Here is a 21,549-nt window from a genome sequence, read left to right as displayed (position 1 = left end):
CTCTTATGCAGTTGGGAAACTGTCACCGACTTTGGGAACCCCTTGCCACTTCCAACCAGTGTTACTCAGTAGGCGCAGGCATGTACAGGGGCTGCAGTTGGGACCAAAGTACACCACACCTTGGGCCAGTGTTGGGCAAGCAACTTGGAAAATGTAGTCAGCTAAGATACCAGTTACTCTACATTAAATGAAGCTCCACTACATTGAAGCTACCCCCTAGAGAAATGTAGCTAGCTAAGCTACAAGCAACATGGCAACAGTAGTTTGCTACATCGAAGCTACTTTTTTTTTTTTTTTTTGGTAAGAAAACAGATAGTTTTGTGATTTTTTTTTTTAAGGAATGTCTATCCAAAGTGTACAAAATCCTTAGATTAAAGACAAAAAAATTGGTTATATTTGTGTAGAATTTATTTATTTATTGAGAATAACTAGACAAACACAAGTAAATGTAGATAGCTCACATATTTGCACCAACATAGTTGGACAGGCACATTTTGCCATGTTGTTACTGCATTTGAACAGCCACTTTGTGACCATTGGATTACGGGGCAGTGAACTCAGCAAAAAAGGTAATCTTTTGTTGCCTGCTGTGAAATTTCCTCATGTGCCTGAACAGAAAGTTAATAATTTCAGTTCAAAGTTACATTTCACCACAACCAGTTAGACATTTGAATGATGTGACTACACTCCAGACATGACCAACGCTAGACAGCCCCTGACACTCCTGGTAAGTAATAATGCTTTTTTAAATGTTTCTGCTGCCCATTAGTTCTAAGTTATAGTTTGATGTTATGATGATGAGGTTTCCTAAGGTCATTAAGGACCTGGAATTTGAAAATTGTGTTTTCCAGGCCTGGTAATGCCACATAGATATAGCCTAAGATATCAAAAAGGTTTTGGAAATGTCCTGAATTTATTTTTGGCTGGTTAAGTGTCAATATCAAGCTTGGCTGTTGGTAGACCTAGGTACCTTTAATGGAATAATAACCCAAATAATTAATTTTCTGATTAATTCACTGATGCCCCAAGTGATAGCTGTACCCAGCCAAACCAACATGTTGGTTGTATGTATTTTGTCTGTATGTATGAGACAAAATATATATGATTCATGTTTTTGCTTTGTCATTATAATTGTCTTCATGCTCAATTTCTGCAGCTAGAAAGCCCTGTCATAATTGCTGCCATTTTCATCTCCGGCATTGGTGGGACATTCCAGTATGGTTTTCATATATCTGTGATGACCTCCCCCTCTTTTGTAAGTAGAACTAATTCAAACCCTCAAGGTAAAATGTCAATAAATTCGATTATATGGTTTAAAGAAGTGGAATGGTTTGTAATTTATATTTTCACATCAGCATAAAATATATGTGTAGTACCTTAATGAAGGAACTATGACTAAACTTAAGTAATGGCATAACTAAAAATTAAAATGGGATTGAAATCCATGAATGATTGAAAAATGGTACATTACATCATGACTTCTGGTTATTGTAGTTCATAAAGGAGCTGGTGAACAAAACATGCGTGCAGCGATACAGTCTCTCCTTGGAGCAGTGGCAGGTCTCTCTCATCTGGTCCTTTGTTGTCTCCATTTTCTGCATTGGGGGGCTGCTGGGGTCCCTCTGTGCTGGTCGATTGACCTCAAACTATGGCAGGTCAGTACAAGTCACTGTGCATGGATAGTGGACATAGACAGAAAAGATATAAGGGCTTTGGAAATATGGTAAGAGTCATCAAAGACCTAAACTGTAATTGAACTCTGTAGAATTTTAGACTTTTTATCCTTTTTGCTGATTATTAATTTTGATTCTGTACCAGGAGTCACCACTATATGCCCTGTCCTTGTAACCCACAGAAAGCAATGCCTGCTGTTGAACAACTTTGTGGCTATCAGCGGAGCAGTGTTGATGCTGCTGAGCAAAACAGCCATGTCCTTTGAGATGATCATGGTTGGACGTTTGCTCTATGGCGTCAATGCAGGTGAACCCATGAGAAAACCCATCACTTCTCTCTTTTTTCTTTTTATCTTCATAGATGGCTGCTCCATTACTCTTAGCACCCCATTCAACCTTACAGACAATCAATTTCTATTTAAACTTGTGACTATTATATTGCTAAGTCCCCTAGGTCATTAGTCACCCTGTTATTGATTATTGGCTGTTCTCATGATGCATGTTCCCCTTGTGTCCTCCTCTAGGAGTTAGTCTCTCTGTTCACACAATGTACCTGGTTGAATGTGCCCCCAAGAGGTTGCGTGGGATGGTGGGCGTGACTGTTGCTACCTTCGTCTCCATGGGGAAGTTCTGTGGTCAGCTGCTGGGGATCAGGTGAGATATCCAGCGTCATAGATACTGTGGAGAATCTATTAATGACTCAGGTGGTGTTGGGCTCAAGTGACAGCTGACATGTGAAACGAGTTCTCCAAAAGACCAGTGGTGGATGCAGTTCATTCAAAACATGGTCTTGAATTTATTATTTTTATTTTTTACTACATATGACAGTTGTTGTCTCCCTCATGTAAAAAATTCTTCTGTAGAAGCAAGCCAAATTTGATAACCATTGTAAAAATCTACAATTATTCTCTCTCAATTCCTGAAAAGTTGAGTTCTTTTAGATGCATTTCTTTAGGCCACTATTTAAAGATTATTTCGTAACACTTTATTTGAAGGGGGGTGAATAAGGCTAACATAACACTGTCATAACTATGTCATGACAACTGACATGAACATGAATTAGCCGTTATGAATGTGTCATTCGGTTGATAATGTCACTTTCAATGCAGAGACATCTAGAAGGGGGGGTGACATGCGACAAAGGTCCTGGGTCAGATTTGAACCCAGATGTTGTGTTTACATGGTGTGCGCCTTAAACCACCGTCCTGGTGGTTTAAGGCGCACACCATGTAAACAGCCCCATGAAAGAATATGTTAGGTAGACTTAGCTGCTTCTGTTTGTATGCTTATTAGGCATGCCATAATATAGATGAATTTAGATTGCCATAATATAGCATTGAGATAGCTCCGCTCTTATCTGATGGTGATGATGTTGATGGTGCCCTTGCAGTGAGTTACTAGGTACAGAAGACAGGTGGCACTGGCTGCTTGGTTTCAATGGTTTCACTGCCCTACTCCAGCTCCTCACCCTGCCCCTCCTGCCAGAGTCTCCCCGTTACCTGCTGCTGGACAAGGGAGACCGCCAGGGTTGTGAGAAAGGTGTGAACTAGCTTATAGGCTTGTTAAAAATGTCTGAAACTGCTTCCAAAACAGAACACAAGGGTTCCTTTCTAAAGAGAATTAATTATTGGTGGTATCACCAACACCACCCCTAGACAACACCTAGACCCAAGATAAATCTACTGCTCTGTCATGCTCCCCAAGCTATTAGGAGGCTATGGGGCAACAGGGACTACAGTGTGGAGGTGGAGGAGATGTTGGAGGAGCATGCTGCGCTGCAGGGGGTTCGCAGCCACACGGTGATGGAACTGATCCGTAATCAAACCGTACGCTGGCAGCTCCTCACCACCATTGTTACCTTCATCACATTGCAGCTCTGTGGCATCAATGCTGTGAGTGATACACAATGTATCTAATAATCTTTTGCATGAGATTAATAAAATGGTAATTCTACTACAGTGCACATTCCTTTGCATGATTTGACCTAACTTTAAGATCAGAACCTCACCTTTTTTCTTCTGTATTTATGTAATGTAGTGTGCAGAAATAAGTGATTAGCATTATATGTTTGAAGCATCAAGCCTATTTACTGAAAAATGATCAATATATACCACCCCACGTGCCCAACTGTAGATACAACCACTAAACGTAACTTTTACTTGTATTTTGAGGCTGTAAATGTTTCTTTCACAATGGTTAAGTTTGTAAATTATGTATTGGGGGCTTTATTTACTGACATGTAACATGGCTTGGTATCTGTATTCTAATGCTCCTCTCCAGGTGTACTTCTATTCATTTGATGTGTTCAGTGCGGCAGGAATCCCAAACCACCAGTTGCGTTACGCCGCCTTAGGAACAGGGCTGTGTGAGTTTTCCACCTCTGTAGTCTGCGTAAGTCCCATTTCACTGTATATCTTCCACACACCCTGACATATATGACATACTATATGAAATAGTAATAATAATAATATAAAGCTGTCTGTGTTCTTCAAAATCAATCAGAACTTATTTATTTATTTATTTTTTATCTTACTCCTTGGTGTAATTTAATAAAATAACTAGAAGGGCACTCAGAGAGCGCAGACATCCGCCAAGGTTCGTGCTATTCTGGCTTGTTCGTGAGTCGGATCCGGATCCGCTCCAAAATTTAATGGGTTCTTCCTTGGCCCATGCTACACCCTTCCACGAAGTTTCATGAAAATCGGGCCCGTAGTTTTTCCGTAATCCTGCTAACAGACAAACAAACAGACAAACAAACAAACAAACAAACGGCACCGAAAACATAACCTCCTTGGCGGAGGTAATTAAGGAAAAACCTTTCTGATGCCCTCACATGGTTATTTCAAAATTCAGTCCTAAAATACAAATTCTCTCTGACATCTATCTTAATATATACTTATAGCACCCCCATGTGGTTGACTAACGCTGTGCAATTAGTGATGAACATTTACTGTAACTCAGTGCAGGTTAAATGTCTTTTGGTGTTGCAGTTCATGGTTATTGAGAGCACAGGGAAAAAAGTTCTGATGTTCAGAGGTTACGTAGGCATGGCTGCCTCTCTCGGTCTCCTCATCGTCACTCTCTACCTGCAGGTGAGTCACCATAGCACCACCAGGCACTACTATTAGCACAAAATACTACCACAGCATGCGTGGGGACTCTGTTATCATATGCATATTTTGTTGCTTACAACATAACAAGGTAATGAAAGTGTAATGTTTTATCGTGATCTATAATAACTCTAGCCATCTAACATATATTTTCATTTTCCCCAGGATCAGGTCTCCTGGATGCCATACTGTAGCATGGCCCTAATTTTCATCTTCATCTTCTTTTTCTCCAGTGGACCAGGTATGTTTGTTGCTCCAGATCTTAGCTAACACTAGTCAAGTTTTCAAAATTATTCTTACAATTTCTGTTTGATTTGTACATGATGCAAAAATGTGTCCTTTTCGTAATGGAAAGCAACAACGGTGGCATCTCATTTTGGTTTATAAATCCCTCCTATGTTTTTGGCCCTCAGCTGGAGTTACAGCGCCCCTTCCAGGAGAAATCTTCACCCAGTCATTCAAATCAGCTGGATATACCATTGCCTGCACCATCAATTGGACGGGCCTGTTCCTGCTGGGAATGCTCTTCCCTCTCATAGTGGTGAGCACATTACCTATTTTTTATGCAGACGTCTAGACAATCAAGTAGCAGTGTGACTGTTTAACAATCTCTGAATAATACAGTAAAATATATGAGCAGCAGATAATGATAGATTCTGATGGAGTTTGTCAAGTGAAAATCAAAAGACAAAATGCTATCACTCATGCTCATTCACATTTCTTTCACTTTTCTCACCTTTTCTTTCCAGGAGCATCTTGATTACTTCTGCTTTCTCATATTCCTGTGTTTCTGCCTCCTCTGTGGGCTGTATGTGAGGTTCAATGTTCCTGAGACCAAGAATCGAACAGTCCTGGAGATCAGCGCAGAGTTCCAGAAGATGCACTCCAAATCTGGAGGATCACAGAAGAGAAAATCCAATGAACAGACACCCAATGAAATCCCAACATGTGAGACCAAACTGTGATTATATTCACAAAAAGTCTAAAATAACAGGCCCGAATGCTAAGAACAGCAAACAATGTGCACATCTACATACATGCACTACATAAAGCTTCAACAAGTTAAAACGAGATTGGATTGTATAGCAGACATATTTAAATTGTAGGTAAATATGACTTATGCTGAAAATATTATGTGAAAATGATATAGTGATACAGTCAGTTAAATTATATTATTACAGGCCATTTCACACAATTATTACATAGTAAAAGCTTGTTCTTGCCAGTCACCCATGTGAACATTGCAATGCTATAGTGCCATGGAATAAATATGGCATTAGTTTCTTGTTTGTCCTGTTTTTCTCATATCTACAAGGGTGGTTGGTTGTCCCTATATCAAATTATAACTGTTTGCAATTTGTCTCTGTAATTTAAAGTTCTAAGCACTGATTAAATAATTTCTGCTGCTATTTTACTGGTAAATTACTACGAGTTCAGTTGTGTCATACCAGTTTTGTCAGTAGATTACAACATGAGGTTTCTGAGGTTATCAGAAGGGTCTGCATGCTTAACCTTTCTCAACAGATAGCTATCAGCAAGGAGGATACCTAAGAGTAACATCCTGTGTCCAGTTGTATTGACTACATGCTTTATGAAATGCAAGTTGCATCAGTCGGGGTCACATTTGCATATATTTTTAACAGACATTTTAACAGATGTGCAGCGTTTTGTTAAAGGCAAATTTAACATTCAAGTTTTTGTTAACTGTTCTGGCTTTATAAATAACTTTGTTCATGTCACAGTGGGAGTGAAGCAGTCAACTGCAAACTCTTGCCAATTACGCACGCGTGCAGCCCCCCGGCATGTGTGCGCCTCTGATAACACAATCTAGATGTCCAAAGCGAAATTGTAGCTGGACGAGTTTGTGACAAGAGGGTTGTTCGTCTCCCACAGCCGTTTTACAACACCAAGCCAGATCCCAGGGAGGGGTTTTAGCCTACTTAGGAAAACAGTGGGAAAACCTCTAGGCTCACGCCTACAAAATTTGTGTAAATTTGGTATTTTAAATGCCTCTCCAATGAATGACGGCAAAAGCGACGACGCACTGTGAGCTGTGACATGGGCAGCCTTAGTTCAGAGTTTGAAACTGCGCCGATAATGGAGGAAAACACACGGATATTGAAAGATGGACTCAAGTTGGACCCAGATCTTAGCATCTCCTCAGATGCGCCCGTGGTGAAGAGAGACTATCATCAAAAGTGAGTCAATATGTGGAGCGTGCCTTACGCCAATGATTAATCGGAATATCACAGAAACAGAACATGATACTCTAAAGTAAACAACAGTAATAGACTACTACTAACGTAACACATCTGTTCACCCCACTGGTACATTGTTCTTTATATGGCCACACTGTCAACACTAGGATACGAATTTGCGCAGCATTGTTTATATTTCCCAGAAAGAACATATTTTATAATTTAGGTTCTCATGCGATTGAGATCGCAGCACCAAGAAAGTTGAGGTGCACATATTTCCAAAATGTAGTATTTAGTAAATGTAGTTACTCGCAATGATATATTTTGTCCAAATAATGTACCATAGTTTCCAACAGTGTTTTTCAGTAAATAAATCACACAAGGCAATACACCAATGCTTTATGACACTGTTCACCTGTGTTTTTTTTTTTTTTTTTTTTTTTGCAGCTCAAGGTTTGCACCCTAACAAATGCATTTATGAATCAATAAATATTCAGAAAAAATACCTGCTTACATCATACTGAACACAATAGTCCCCTCATCAGTAAGCGCTCGTGCAGTACCATAAACCACCTGTATCACAAACACTGTCTCCCTGCCAGCTTCTAGTTGCCATAATGATCTCACGTGAGGCGTCCTCAGTGCTCAGCAACATACTTACAAAACAAGAGCTTGTAGGTAAATTATTAACAGCAACCCAATAGGTATGAACTGTTCAGGAGGGTTGAGTGTGGGCCGTCCAGTCTGGAGGTAGATAGGCCTCTCTTTCAGGGTGTCACTGATAAAAACAGTATCTGGGAGCAAGTGACAGGAAACCCCTTAGAGTTAACTTACACCGAACTCAGGACTCAGGACAGAACTGAAATGACATTTGTTAACAATAGATAATGGATCCTCTCTTTTATATTCTGTTTTCACACCTCTACTGTAATAGTTGAAAGTCATTTCAAACATAGATAGTTGAGTATGGGCTTTTGATAGCATCTCTAGTCTCCACCCAAGTATAGAGAGCTAATTTTCAGAGAGAGAGAGCTGTAATGTAGGACCATCATAAAGATTTTTTTTTACTACAGAATTGACACATAACATGTAGAATTTAGAGGGACCATTCAAGATATCTAATTAGAGTACGAGACATTGCCAAATCTTGGCTATAAGTCATAATCAAATTGCTTCTATTTCCCTGAGATGACCTCTTTCCCCAAGGCCTAGATTAACATTACAACCCTACGTTTTGGCAGGATTGATGCAAACATATGCTAATAAACTGATAAGGCAGGAGCAGTAATGATGTGATGCAGTCCCACTGCTGGCAGACTGAGTGTGTACTGAGACTGAGACAAATCAAGAAAAGCAATTACCATTACAAAACTTTATTGTTCACAGTGTGGGAATTTGCCTTTGGCTTCACCACATAAAGGATGTAACATAAAAAATAAAAAATATAAAACAAAAAAATGCAAAAAAACAACAATATAAATATGACCAAAATGCATTGTACAAAGTGCAAATATGCAGGAAATCCAATACTGTGCACTGACCTCAGCAACATTTTAGGAGCACCACAGGAATAGATTGTGCTTTTGCTGAATTTGACGACAGCTTTCAGAGTTCAGTTGCAACCATGAACTCACCACATGTAGTCTCGAGGTCCCGTGCTTCAAAATGGCTATGGAGCAATCTGACAGTGTTGTCCTCAATCATTCTTCCTGCTCAATATGTCTGAAGTCTTCAACTATCTTGTTCAATTTGATCACAGGGTGTTCGTCAACAGGAGCCTGACTCTGGAAAACATCAAATGCTATGGCTTTGATATGGACTACACTCTGGCAAGTATGTAAAAACCGACGCCACAACAAAAGGACCTTTGAGTGTGAATTGTTGTCCAGTACAGCAGTAGGGACATCGTGGCGCTAATGCTGCCAGATTTAGGGATTTGTTTCCCACTGGGGCCATCCATGTTTCTTACGGTACCATGACGATGCCCTCAAGGTACTGTAAGGTGCTTTGGATGAAAGCATACGCTATGTTTGTGAATTATTATAGTTTCAGTATTTACACTGTACTGGCTACATTTTTCATTACGTTTTCCATTTGTTGGCTGTATGGTAACGCCTTTAGTGTGTGGTGTGTGTGTGTGTGTGTGTGTGTGTGTGTGTGCATGTGTGTGTGTAGTGTATAAATCTCCTGACTACGAAGGCCTGGGCTTTGAGCTGATGAGAGACAGACTGGTGTCCATTGGCTACCCTCATGAGCTTCTACGCTACACATACGATCCCAGCTTCCCCACACGGTTAGTTCTTTGCTTTACCTCAGTACCTTATAACTCAGGGTTCATGTCACAATACTTCATAAAGTAACCCGTTCATCTACCATGGAAGTACAACATGAAATTCAAGCTGAGGTTTGGCAGGGCAATCCAGCCATTTTTAAGGGTTAGGGCCACTTGCTGTGCATTCTATTTTCAGTGTCTGTGGCCCAGGGAACACAAGTGGGGAAAGGCATCAGATATTCTATCGTTCCATCAGTGCAAACAAATGACCCACCTATTTTTCCCAAAGGCCCCACACACCGGTAGAATGAAAACAGTGGTCAAAATAGAGGAGAGATAAGAGCCTTACTTTAAAGTCAGAAGTTGGTATACAACAAGAACGTAAACAAACATCGCTCTCCCTTTATATCTGATTCCCCTCTCTGTTCATCTCATGTCTGGATAACCTTGTTCTGCCTTTCCTTTTTTTTTTTTTTTCAACCCTCAGTGGTCTAGTGTTTGACAACACATATGGAAACCTCCTGAAGGTGGATTCAAATGGGAATATTTTACTTTGCAGTCATGGCTTCACCTTCCTCAAAAGGTAAAAGAAAAATCCCAGAAAATCCAGTGCAAAAATTGCATGTGTCTGTGTGTGAGTGTGTTTACATGATTTTTTATATGCCTAAACAATTTCTGGGGTCTGCCATTGAGTAACAGGATATCCCATGGTCAGCTCAGCCTCTTAGGAGAATACATCTGCGATATCACTTGAAAAAAACTGGCAAGAGAATAGGGTCTGACACAAACACAAACATAAATAAATATAGCCTTTGGTGCTCACACACACACACACACACACACACACACATACACACGCACAGTGTTTGGCCAACAGTTCAGCATGTGATTATTTTTAAGTGTTCTCAGGTCAAAGGCTACATTCCTTGAAATTGTAATAATATAGCCACTGACATGAAAAAAACCCTTCTCAAAATGTGTCACATTCAAGTTGTAGATAAATATTTGTTATACACACGTATTGCTCTATGCTGAAAGTATGAGAAGAAGTAAATCATTACACTGTGAGCACAAGGGGATGAGCTGCCTTGAGTGGGCTGCCCTAACAAAGAAGAGTTTTGTCCACCAAGCAGTATCATGACCTGTTTTTTTGTTTTACAATATCATACTTATTACAATAGTAACATGACACCATTTTCTGTGAGCCTGTTGATTAACAGTGACTAATTGTTTCAGTTCTTACTACAGTGTGAATGTAAACAACATTTTTTCTTTTAAACTAATTGAAGACAAAAATAGCAGCACTATGTGGAATTCCCTATGCTTTGTGTTGGCTTACAATGCTGATGTAACCGCTCACAAATATCAAAAGTATATTTATATCCTCCACCTGGCACTGTGGGGATTTGGGAGTGAGTGTCTGTGTGTATGTTTGGGTTTTAGCATGATTATTAGAGTTCATGTTGAAATCAGTTCATGTTCATATCTGGGTGGGTTACCATGAATAATATATTACATACACTGTGTGTTTGTTGTTTTATCATATATGGATAGTATAGTTATGATATGGAGACTATATATTGTAATAATAATAATACAATTAATTTGCATTGAACAAAATTATAGAATGCTTTTATAGGCACTAAACCAATAATAATTAAAAGCCAAAAAATAAACATTTTAAAATGTGATTTAAAAGAGGACACTGATTGAGTGCAGTGCAGTCTTTAGTTATGGATGGGATGCTCATGTCTTGCCCCTCCTCAATTTATAAATAATCCTCTAGATTCCTCTGGTATTCCTTAGTAGCCATCATAGATACCAATGGTTTCTGACTCACCTTCCTATCACCACACTGTTAAGTCACGTCAAGTTTATTTATATAGCCCTTCATCACAAGCATGTCTCAAAGTACTTCACAGACAACAAGCTTACCTAGATCTAACTAATCAACAAATAATCACAAAACAAAATGAAATAATGCAGCAGCTGTATCTATCTGTGTGTTCGAAGGCAGACTGATGCTGCATCAGTACAAATATCAGGGAAAGCTGCTATGTGTAAAAGTCAAGGACCTTTTCTTTTGTTAGATGATAAATAATAGGTATTGATATATCAGAACTGTCTAATAAATGAAAAATAAAAGTCTTTACTTCGTTTTTGATGCGCGATCATACACCTGATACATGGTTATTTATCTGGGCAAAAAGTCCACTTAGCAGAGCTGGGATTCATCCATTCAGGTTTTTCTTCTCCAAAGTCAAATATACCGAATGGAATGAATTTAAAATGGTCATCAAACAAGGAGAGTTTGACTTTGAACTTGCGTTGTAAGATATAGGACTGAATGAATTGAAATTCATAGAAATTCAGAGGTTTACCATGGATCCAATAGTAGAGAGGACATCTTTGAGTAATTCTCCCTATGCCTTGACTTACTGGGAAAAAAAATGCTTCCCTTCTTCTACAGCTACAGTTTCATAAAATTAAACTCTCTGAAAATGAATAAATTTGGACCCAGCTGAGAAAAGGGTTTAAGCACTAGTGTAAGAGGTTCAGGGGCCCAGGTGCAGGAATTGCTATGGGCCCCCCTATCTCAGCACGCCCCTCACCCCCCACCCTCCTGCAGTACAACCTACCCACCTCACAAAATGGACTGAATGCAATTAAATTTCATGAATAATGAATACCCATTTTACACCATTATGCTTTCCTATAAATATACATTTTAAAGTTGTAAGGATAATTTTAAAAAAGGATCACTGAGAAATACTTCTGAAACAGTGTTCTTCCCTTTATGTGCACAAACCCCGAGGTCTACTTGCTACACACACCTTTGCCTTCATAAAATGGCCTCCATTCATTAATTCAGCAGCGCTTTTCAGATCTCCTCTCAGGACTGATGTGGAGTGATTTGTAGTATTCATTTATTGTGAGAGAGCATCAAAAATATGTCCTGATACACCTGTGATACATGGATGGATGAGGGAGAAAAGTAAAATCAGCTAGCTATACAGCTAGATAGCAAATTTGTAAGTAGTATCACTAACATTAACTTGATTGTAATTTGTTACTAGGTGGTTGTTATAGGCCATAGTCCCTGCTGATGGGAAAACCCAAGTGTCAGGGTTTTGGATTTAAAGCCATATTTTGGCTACAGAGCTACTTATCTTTTAGATTAGTGTTTTTTGTTGGCATATTCACATTCATTTGACAGTTCAAAGTAGAGATAGACAGGAATGATTGGTTGAGAAAGGGGGAGGACATGTGACAAAGGTCCCAGGCCAAATTCAAACCCAGGATGTCGTGTTTACATGGTACAAGCCTTAGACCAGTGAGCCACCAGGACGCCCCACAACAGGTGTTCTTAAACGGAACCCTGTCAGATAGTAGGAGACAAGTCTGTGGTGTCCCGCAGGGCAGCAGTCTGGGGCCTTTTATTTTTCATTTTTACTAATGAACTTCTTGTTACTCAAAGCTCTACTATAGTTTTGTATGCAGATGATTCTACATTATACTATTCTGTACATACAAGCAAAGATCTATATTCAGTCCTGTCTAAAGATTTGAATGCTGTCTTTGAATGGGGAACACTGAACAGATTTGTTTCGAATGTCTCTAAAACTAACTAAACTTGAGCTACAGGTATTGGATCAACCAGTGAAACAAGTACATGAGGTTAAGTTACTTGGGGTGATCCTTAGTAGTACACTTTCCTGGTCTGAGCACATTGACCAGATTGTTGGTAAAATGGGAAGGAACATTGCGAGTGTGCAAGTTGGCAATCATAACCTGTTATTGTCACCTCTGCCTAATTTCCCATCATTCTCGCTACTAAATCATGGGGAAAAGAAAAAATCACGATTCTCCCATGAAACTGTAAAATTAAGTGTTGTACATTTATTAATAAATTACTTTTAATCAGTCTAATTTTGCAATAAAGTTGGAGGATCAAAATTGTATGTTGATGCAATGACAAAGAACATGCCCGTCATACATAGTTTGAAATTGGCATATATAAAGGCACTTTTCTTAGCATGATAGTGCAGACACTTTAAGAAGTACACCCTTGTCGTGGGCCCCTGCACAGTTGAGACTTACGCCCCTGGGTTTAATTGAATATTGTTAATAATAAAATGCAAAATAAAAACAAAATGTGTGAAAAAATAGAGGAAATATATGTCACATTTCAGTCCATTCAATTTTATTTTATAGCCCTGAAAGTTACATTTCCTTATAGCCTTGTGTAAATTGGGGTCTGTCTGTTGTGATCTGCATCTGTAATCCCGACCTGTAATATGTTTCTTTTCCACAGGGAAGACATTCCTGACTACTACCCCAACAGGTTCATTCAGAGAGATGACACTGACCGTTTCTACATTCTTAACACTCTCTTTAACCTTTCTGGTATAAATTTAATTCTTCTCATTGTTCTTTAAAATCATAATTCTAGATTTTAAAATCAGTTACATTGATCGTTATTGTGTGTTTTTGCGTACCCCCAATTCAGTTATCTTGAGGTGAAGGCAAATCATATTTTTAGAAGTAGAATACATCTCTTGGCTTGGTAACTCTTAGTATTAGGATTCACTTTAAGAATATGTGAGTTTGTGAGATTGAGAATCTGATTTAGAATTACAGTACAATAATAATGACTTTATAATGACTTTATTATTTGTTGGTTTTTCACTATTACACAAGTAAAAAAAATAAGCTGAATGATATAAGCAACTTAAATTTGCTGGCTCACTGGCCTGTGTTTACACCCACTCTACAGAGACTTATCTCTACGCTTGCCTTGTGGACTTCTTCACCAGATGTAGCAGATATATAAAGTGAGTGGATACTTTTTATTCCCCTCATCCTTTGACCACTCCCCTCTGCTCCTTTTACCTCTCTTGCCTCAAACAATTGTAAAATATACAATGTATAGTCAAACAAAACCACTTTCTCCGCTTTTTCTCTGCTGTTAAATTTCTTCCAGCCTCCTGAAAGGCTACCAGCATGGCGACTTGTTTATGTCCTTCAGAAGCATGTTCCAGGATGTTCGAGATGCAATGGACTTTGTTCATGATACGGTTAATTAACAAAACATGTCATTCTGTGACCTTACATAAAAAATATTGGAGATGTGAATATGTTTCACTGTTGGCATGGCAAAAAATACATTTGTCTGTATAACAACTTTAATATCTGTGTGCTATATAGGGAAGCCTGAAAGATAGAACTATCAAGAATTTGGAGAAATATGTTGTCAAAGATGTGAGTACTTAAGCTACAAGTCTTTGATCATTTCATGTTCCAAAATGTCTCTTGGCCTTTTTAAAATAATGGCTAAAAGATTGTGGTCTCACATTAAATTTGTCGAATCTTTACTTACTGTCTCACTCAGCCAAATCTCCCTATACTCTTGAGTCGGATTAAGGAGATCGCCAAGGTCTTCCTTGCCACCAACAGTGACTACAACTACACTGAGGTGAGCTTCTAAACTTTGTGTACCATGATTAAACACAACAAACAACAAATTATATCAATATGAAGAGGAATGCATTTAAAACTGCCATTCATTCTAACAGTTTGTTTTATATTTTTCCACTAAGGCCATCATGAAATACTTGCTTGAAGGTGATTCTAAGGTAAGATAATTTGTATTTGAGTTTAAATATTTAGTATTGTTGGGACCAGTGAAGTTCCCAGTTAAGATGATCAAGCACATTATTTACTGCATTGTTCTTCATTCCAGCCTGGCAGTACAAAAAAGTCATGGCGCTCCTTCTTTGACCTTGTCGTTGTGGATACTAGGAAGCCACTGTTCTTTGCCGAGGGGACTGTGCTGAGACAAGTGGACACGGTATGAAAGAGCCTGTCATAGATTCACATATAAATGGGGAACTGCAACAGATTTGTAATCTGTTATATTTTGGACCCAGAACACAGGAAAGCTCCGCATTGGGACTTACACTGGAGACCTCCAGCATGGAACTGTGTACTCTGGAGGTGAGAAAGGGGACAGATAGGGAGGAAGGGTGAGAGGCAAAGGTGCATGTGTGTGTGTGTGTGTGTGTGTGTGTGTGTGGGTGTTTTAGGTGTTTATGCATTTCAAAGGAAGAACAGGTATCTCATTTTGTCCCTCTATTATGTTGTCTCCTTCTGTATTTCTTAAAATCTCGCTGCAGGCTCCTCAGACATTGTCTGTGATCTGCTGGATGTGCGGGGAAAGGACATCCTCTATGTTGGAGACCACATCTTTGGGGACATCCTCAAATCTAAGAAGCGCCAAGGTTGGAAGACCTTTTTGGTGGTACCGGAGCTCGCCAAGGAGCTGCAAGTGTGGAAAGAGAAGAAACGTAAGAACAAGCAGACTGTATCTTCTCACTATATCATTATGGTCACTTTGGGGGTTTACAGAGTTTTGATGATTTTTTTGGTTTTTCTTGCTTCTAGATCTCTTTGAGGAGCTGAAGCGTCTTGGTGTCTACTTAGCTGAGCTTTACAAGTGAGTTTGTGTACATCTGCACTGCATAATTTATTACATGAAGTGACATAGCTGTTAATTATCTGTCTTCTGTCTTTGTCCTCTGAAGGCACCTCGACAGTGGCAGTCGAGAATGTCCTGACATCAGTACCATTCAGACCCGGATGAAGGTGAGCTCCATCTACCATAACAGCCTCTTTCTCCTCTGTCAAGGAAATTCTTTGACCAAGGAGTTTCCTAAACATTGTTGGAACCTGTTGTTGTCAGGGAATGGTTTTAATAGGTTTTTGATGCCATGGATGACTTTGTTTAACTTGCTGGGAGCATTACCCATTTACATTTCCCAAAAAGTAGTCTGTGTCACCACCCTTAGAAATATTCAAGCACATCAACAAGGAGATGGAGGAGGACCCCTGGTGGACAATGAAGGAACATACCATGTGCTAATGGGATTGAATCTGGTAGCCCATTCAAATCCTGCATCCTTACTGCATCTCCCCTCCATGTTGACAGCTCAGATCAGTACACTGAGAATGGCAGCACCTTGTTTATAACAATAAAATAACAAAAACATAAGCAACAGATTAAATTATGGAACATTTGATGCCTACTAGTGGGCTTTAGGTAGGAGACCAAACATTGTACTAGAGTGAGATTATGTGGCTCAGCAGTGCATGTGTAAAAGATATATATTTTGGATTACTTTTTTTTTTTAACAGAGTGTAGAAATTATTTAACGTAGGGGGCATAAAATATGTGGCTGGCATTCTGCACTGCACAATTTCTCATAAAGAGAAATAGAATAAAAAATACACAAGTTGAAGGAAACTGATGTATAGTAATGCCAAATTAGTGCTAAAATGAGGAATGAGTGGCATGCCAGCATGTTGTACATACACCCCATTGGTGTTATGAAAACCTTGTGATTCCAGTTTTGATGTCTCATTTTCTTAGTAGAACTGTGGGTTTGCATAGTTCTTATGATGCTGAGCAAGTTTCATAACACTAGGGCCCATGAAACCTGTTCAGTTATGATTCAGCTTTCCTGTTCATGGTACAATATCCAAAGTAAGAATAGTTTTCTCAATTTCTGAAAAGTAACTTCTTTGGAGTTTTTATCTGACAGCAGTGATGTGTGTCAAAGCCAAAACGCATCTCCCAGAGACATGAGACACCAAATGCCAAGAAAAATAAAAAGCAAGCAACATAAATGACAATCAATAAAGTGGCTGATATGGTTATAATGGTGGCTGAGACATCATACATGTTATTCTTTCAACTTCAACCACTATGCTGCTACCTTCAACGTGTTACAGTGTAATTATATGTAAGGCCTTGTCCAGTGTAACGTTACTTGTACATTAATATGCCTTACTGCAACAGAAACCTGTACTGTTTCAGAGGTTTTTGTCCAATGCTGGTTGTGTTGTAGGTGGTGACCTACAGAATGGACATGTCCTATGGACAAATGGGCAGCCTTCTGCGCAGCGGCTCCAGACAGACGCTGTTTGCCAGTCAGCTCATGCGCTATGCAGACCTATACTCTTCCACCTGCATCAACCTACTGCACTACCCGTTCAATTACCTGTTCATGGCTCCACCGGTCCTGGTTAGTCGTTTCCCTCACCCATAGACTTGGAATGAATCCATCCACAACACATCATGTCGTTGTTTTTTACAACAGTTAATTTTCATATCACTGATGAACTCTTTCAGATGCCCCACGAGTCGTCAATGGAGCACCACTCTGTTGCCTTTCCTTCAGCGGAACTCTCTATCGTAAGGACAAACAAAACAAAGGCTGTATTATGATTATGACATAATATCATTCAGCAGTAAGCTATGTACACCTGTATGTAAGCTGTGTGTGGTACATACATTATACTTGATCTTGTGAGTATTTAAAATCCATCTAAACCACAGAGTTAAATTACCAAGTTATTAACATTTTTCTCTCTTGCTGTGCTGAAGACAAGTGACCAAGACAATACAGAAGAAGTTGTGGACACGTGAGGATGCAGCGTTTACCAGAGATATCTACTATGCTTCCAGTTGAAATGGACAGTTTTTACTGATGAAGGTGGCTGCTTGTAAATGTGCATATAAGAAGGGTTTGTTGCAGCCATAATGTGCCTAGTAGATGTTCATAACCTCATTTAGATAAAATGTAAAACTAACTTATTGCGCCACCTGCTGGATATGAATTGCTATGCCATGTAACGTTTACCAAATAAACCCATTATTGAAATATATTGAGTGTTTATGATTAAAAACAAAAACAGATTCAGGGTTACTGTTTTTAAACATGTTTAGCTATTTTTATTCATATCTAGTGGTGCATATGCACTTTTGATCTAATGTTTGTGTAATGGTTTTTAAACTTTTACCATACCGGTATATTATCATTATTTATTTGTTTGTGTAAGATTTACCAACTTCCATTGAATCATTTCAATAAATTATTCATATTCATTTCTGTGCTGTCACCGAGAAGTGGGCAACAGTAGCTAAACACATAGCTATACATATCTGGTATTCATACTAGAGCACCCCAGCTCATATGATCATTTTACATTGAAGTAATATTACCTATTGATAATCTGAAGCAGCTGATGAGTTGAAAGTAAAATTTGCCGTTCTGCACTACATCTCTAGTCCATTGGAGTCCATTGAGTCACCTCTGCAACCGACTTGAAAGCAGAATGATCTTGGTGTATGGAGTGGCTACATGAAATAGTCTAGGTTATTTCTTATTCACTGCAAACAAGCTAAAACTGTTTTTTCTCAAGGTAAAGTTAGGCTTCATTGTTACCTGTATTTTTCCAAAACAAGGGTAACTTTTCCAATAAAACAAAACTGGTAAAGTGAAGCACTACATCAACACCCTGCAGATACAGTAAAATATATGTTTTGAAACATTAACTCCATGCAATAAATAGCATTCCTATGGCATCCATTTTTAATAAAGATTACATATTAATTATCCATTCACATTGGCAGAGAATATTGGTGCTTAATAGTGCCACAAGATTCTAGTACCTATTATTAGAGAAACAGAAAAAAAATCAGAATGTGACATCGGTGCTGCCATTACACACACACATACACACACACACACACACACACACACACACACACACACACACACACACACACACACACACACACACACACAGACACACACAAACACACAGATAAACACCTAATAAACACATAATGACTAATGACACACAAACACACAACCCCCCTTCTGTGTTACTTTCTCAGTCTGTGTCTCTCTCTTTCCCTCCTTGGTTCAGACAGTCCCATGGGAGATAAAACCTTTATCAACAGTGAGCTGATATGGACTTTTGGTCTCTCTCTCTCTCTCTCTCTCTCTCTCTCTCTCTCTCTCTCTCTCTCACACACACACACACACACACACACGCAGACTATCCCTTACTCTGTGATCTCTCCTCCTCCCCATCACAAAATATGCCTCCATGTGCTGTGATTATGAGAGCTGTTTTCTCACAGGAAAGGATAGTGGTCTTGTGGGGTAGAGGTGTGAAAAATATCAGGGTTTTCTTGCTGTATTGATGTACAGAGGAACAGCTTGTTCAGAGCCTCGCCCACATTTCACTCTGCAGAAATATCTGTCAGCTTCAGAATAACAGTTCACTGCCCATGTGGATCTTGATCACATCTCTGATACTGATGTTGACCAGGAGGAAGAGAGAGGATGACTAGTGGGGAAACACTGGGAAATGTCTAAGACAGTGGACGGTGTTGAGTTTGACCCTGATCATGATGAAGCTTCCACTGATGTTCAGAAACAGCTTACACTCTGGCCTCAACCCTTATAGGAAAGGCAGCATGGGACATAATATAATGAGTGTGACCCCATGCTCAATTTGACTTTTATATTGTTGCTGAGTTGTCGCAAAAACTAGAAAGAGAATTTAACATGAATAGAAAGTACAAATTAGGATGCATCCTCTCTGTGACACAGTAATATGCAATTATTGGAACCTCCTGCTTGTACCCACACACACGCACGTATACACACACACACACACACACACACTTCCCAGATGATTTCATTTCCTGCATCAGAGCTATTTCCCATGTCATTTTGTGTCCGCTTGTCCGCTTAATTTTTTGTTGTTGCTGTGTGTTTGTTTGTTTCTTTAATTTTGAGGTGAGATATTTTTCTAAGTCATGGTTATTTTTTGTTATTTCATCTTCACAAATTAATGAGTTGCATCTCTTCTGTCTGTTTTTTTAAGCAGTTTTTTAATCACTTCTCTGCTATGTTCGATCACTGTGCACATAAACTAATCTTATCTAGACTATGGCCTCATCTGATTAGGAAGTTTAAGGTTAGCGCTCATCCTTAAACTGATGCTACATTCTTTATTTTAACTTTACTTTATTGCAACAGTAACTGTGATGATGTCAAACTCACTAGTCAATGAAATAAATCCAAATCATGTTGTTTTGATCACAATGAGTGTAATTCTCACAAGTCTCTTAAATTAAGATTGAAGTTACCCTCCAAGGATTTTCTAGAGCTATTACATCAAAAGGACAGATCATTACTAAACACCATAATTTTGTTCTTTACTTTTGAATGTAAGTCATGTTAATCATCTACTGTATAAACCAAAAATATTGTGATTTTCACTTTACAAATTGAAATCAAAGGCTGACATGCTGCACTACATCTCTTGTCCTTTGGATGGCATTAAATTGCCATTCTGCAACAGACTTGAATGAAGAATGGCCCTGGTGTCTGTGGGAGCTACATGATTAGCCCAGGTTGTTTCTCACCCACTGCAACCAGGCTATAGCTGTTTCATCTCAACGTGAAGATAGTTAGAGCATTGTATAGGGGCTCTATATTTTTATTTTTTCTCAACAAATGAAAGTGTTTCTGACAAGAAAGCGACTGGTAAAACATCAACGCCCTGCTGATACAGTGAGATATTTAGTCTGAAATCAAAGTTGTTCCTTCTAGTTCAGAGTATAGTCGATAGCACCTCAAAGTTCTAGTGCCTCAACACTTGTTAAAAACAAACAGACACATAAATAATGACTTTGCCCCTCACCACAAACACACAACCCCCTTCTGTATGACTCCTTCTCTGTCTGTCTTTTTGTCTCTCTCTCTCTCTCTCTCCCTCCTTGGGTCAGACAGTCCTGCTCCCATGGGAGCTAAACCTTTATCAACGGAGAGCTGATATGGAGTTTTGGTTTCTCTCTTGCTTTCTCTCTCTCTTTCACACACACATGCACACACACACAAACACACACATGCAGACACACACACACACACACGCAGACACAGACACTATGCCTTACTCTGTGATCTCTCCTCCTCCCCATCACAAAATATGCCTCCATGTGCTGTGATTATGAGAGCTGTTTTCTCACAGGAAAGGATAGTGGTCTTGTGGGGTAGAGGTGTGAAAAATATCAGGGTTTTCTTGCTGTATTGATGTACAGAGGAACAGCTTGTTCAGAGCCTCGCCCACATTTCACTCTGCAGAAATATCTGTCAGCTTCAGAATAACAGTTCACTGCCCATGTGGATCTTGATCACATCTCTGATACTGATGTTGACCAGGAGGAAGAGAGAGGATGACTAGTGGGGAAACACTGGGAAATGTCTAAGACAGTGGACGGTGTTGAGTTTGACCCTGATCATGATGAAGCTTCCACTGATGTTCAGAAACAGCTTACACTCTGGCCTCAACCCCTATAAGAGGAAAGGCAGCATGGGATATAATATAATGAGTGTGAACCAATGTTGCAAAAACTAGAAAGAGCTGGTTTTACA

General features: G+C 39.2%; 2 protein-coding genes across 2 annotated transcripts; both read left to right on the top strand.

Moving 5' to 3' along the window:
• Positions 1–754: 754 nt before the first annotated feature.
• slc2a11l (solute carrier family 2 member 11, like) lies at positions 755–5,748 on the top strand. Its single transcript, XM_071913526.2, has 11 exons — positions 755–1,255; positions 1,495–1,655; positions 1,856–1,980; positions 2,198–2,327; positions 3,064–3,212; positions 3,378–3,565; positions 3,954–4,064; positions 4,664–4,765; positions 4,949–5,024; positions 5,197–5,324; positions 5,533–5,748. Exons 1-11 carry the CDS (start codon positions 1,109–1,111, stop codon positions 5,746–5,748), a joined length of 1,533 nt encoding a protein of 510 aa, XP_071769627.2. The 5' UTR covers positions 755–1,108.
• Positions 5,749–6,657: 909 nt separating this feature from the next.
• nt5c2l1 (5'-nucleotidase, cytosolic II, like 1) lies at positions 6,658–18,184 on the top strand. The gene is made up of 18 exons (XM_071913555.2): positions 6,658–6,981; positions 8,741–8,814; positions 9,157–9,274; positions 9,741–9,836; positions 13,569–13,660; positions 14,031–14,088; positions 14,238–14,331; positions 14,462–14,515; positions 14,646–14,729; positions 14,854–14,889; positions 14,997–15,104; positions 15,184–15,250; positions 15,430–15,600; positions 15,698–15,749; positions 15,838–15,898; positions 17,161–17,337; positions 17,445–17,507; positions 17,700–18,184. Exons 1-18 carry the CDS (start codon positions 6,842–6,844, stop codon positions 17,739–17,741), a joined length of 1,587 nt encoding a protein of 528 aa, XP_071769656.1. The 5' UTR covers positions 6,658–6,841; the 3' UTR covers positions 17,742–18,184.
• The last annotated feature ends 3,365 nt before the right edge of the window (positions 18,185–21,549 follow it).

Source organism: Centroberyx gerrardi, chromosome 2 (assembly GCF_048128805.1).
Source record: "Centroberyx gerrardi isolate f3 chromosome 2, fCenGer3.hap1.cur.20231027, whole genome shotgun sequence".
NCBI lineage: Eukaryota > Metazoa > Chordata > Actinopteri > Beryciformes > Berycidae > Centroberyx > Centroberyx gerrardi.
This window is presented reverse-complemented; position numbering and strand designations above follow the sequence as displayed.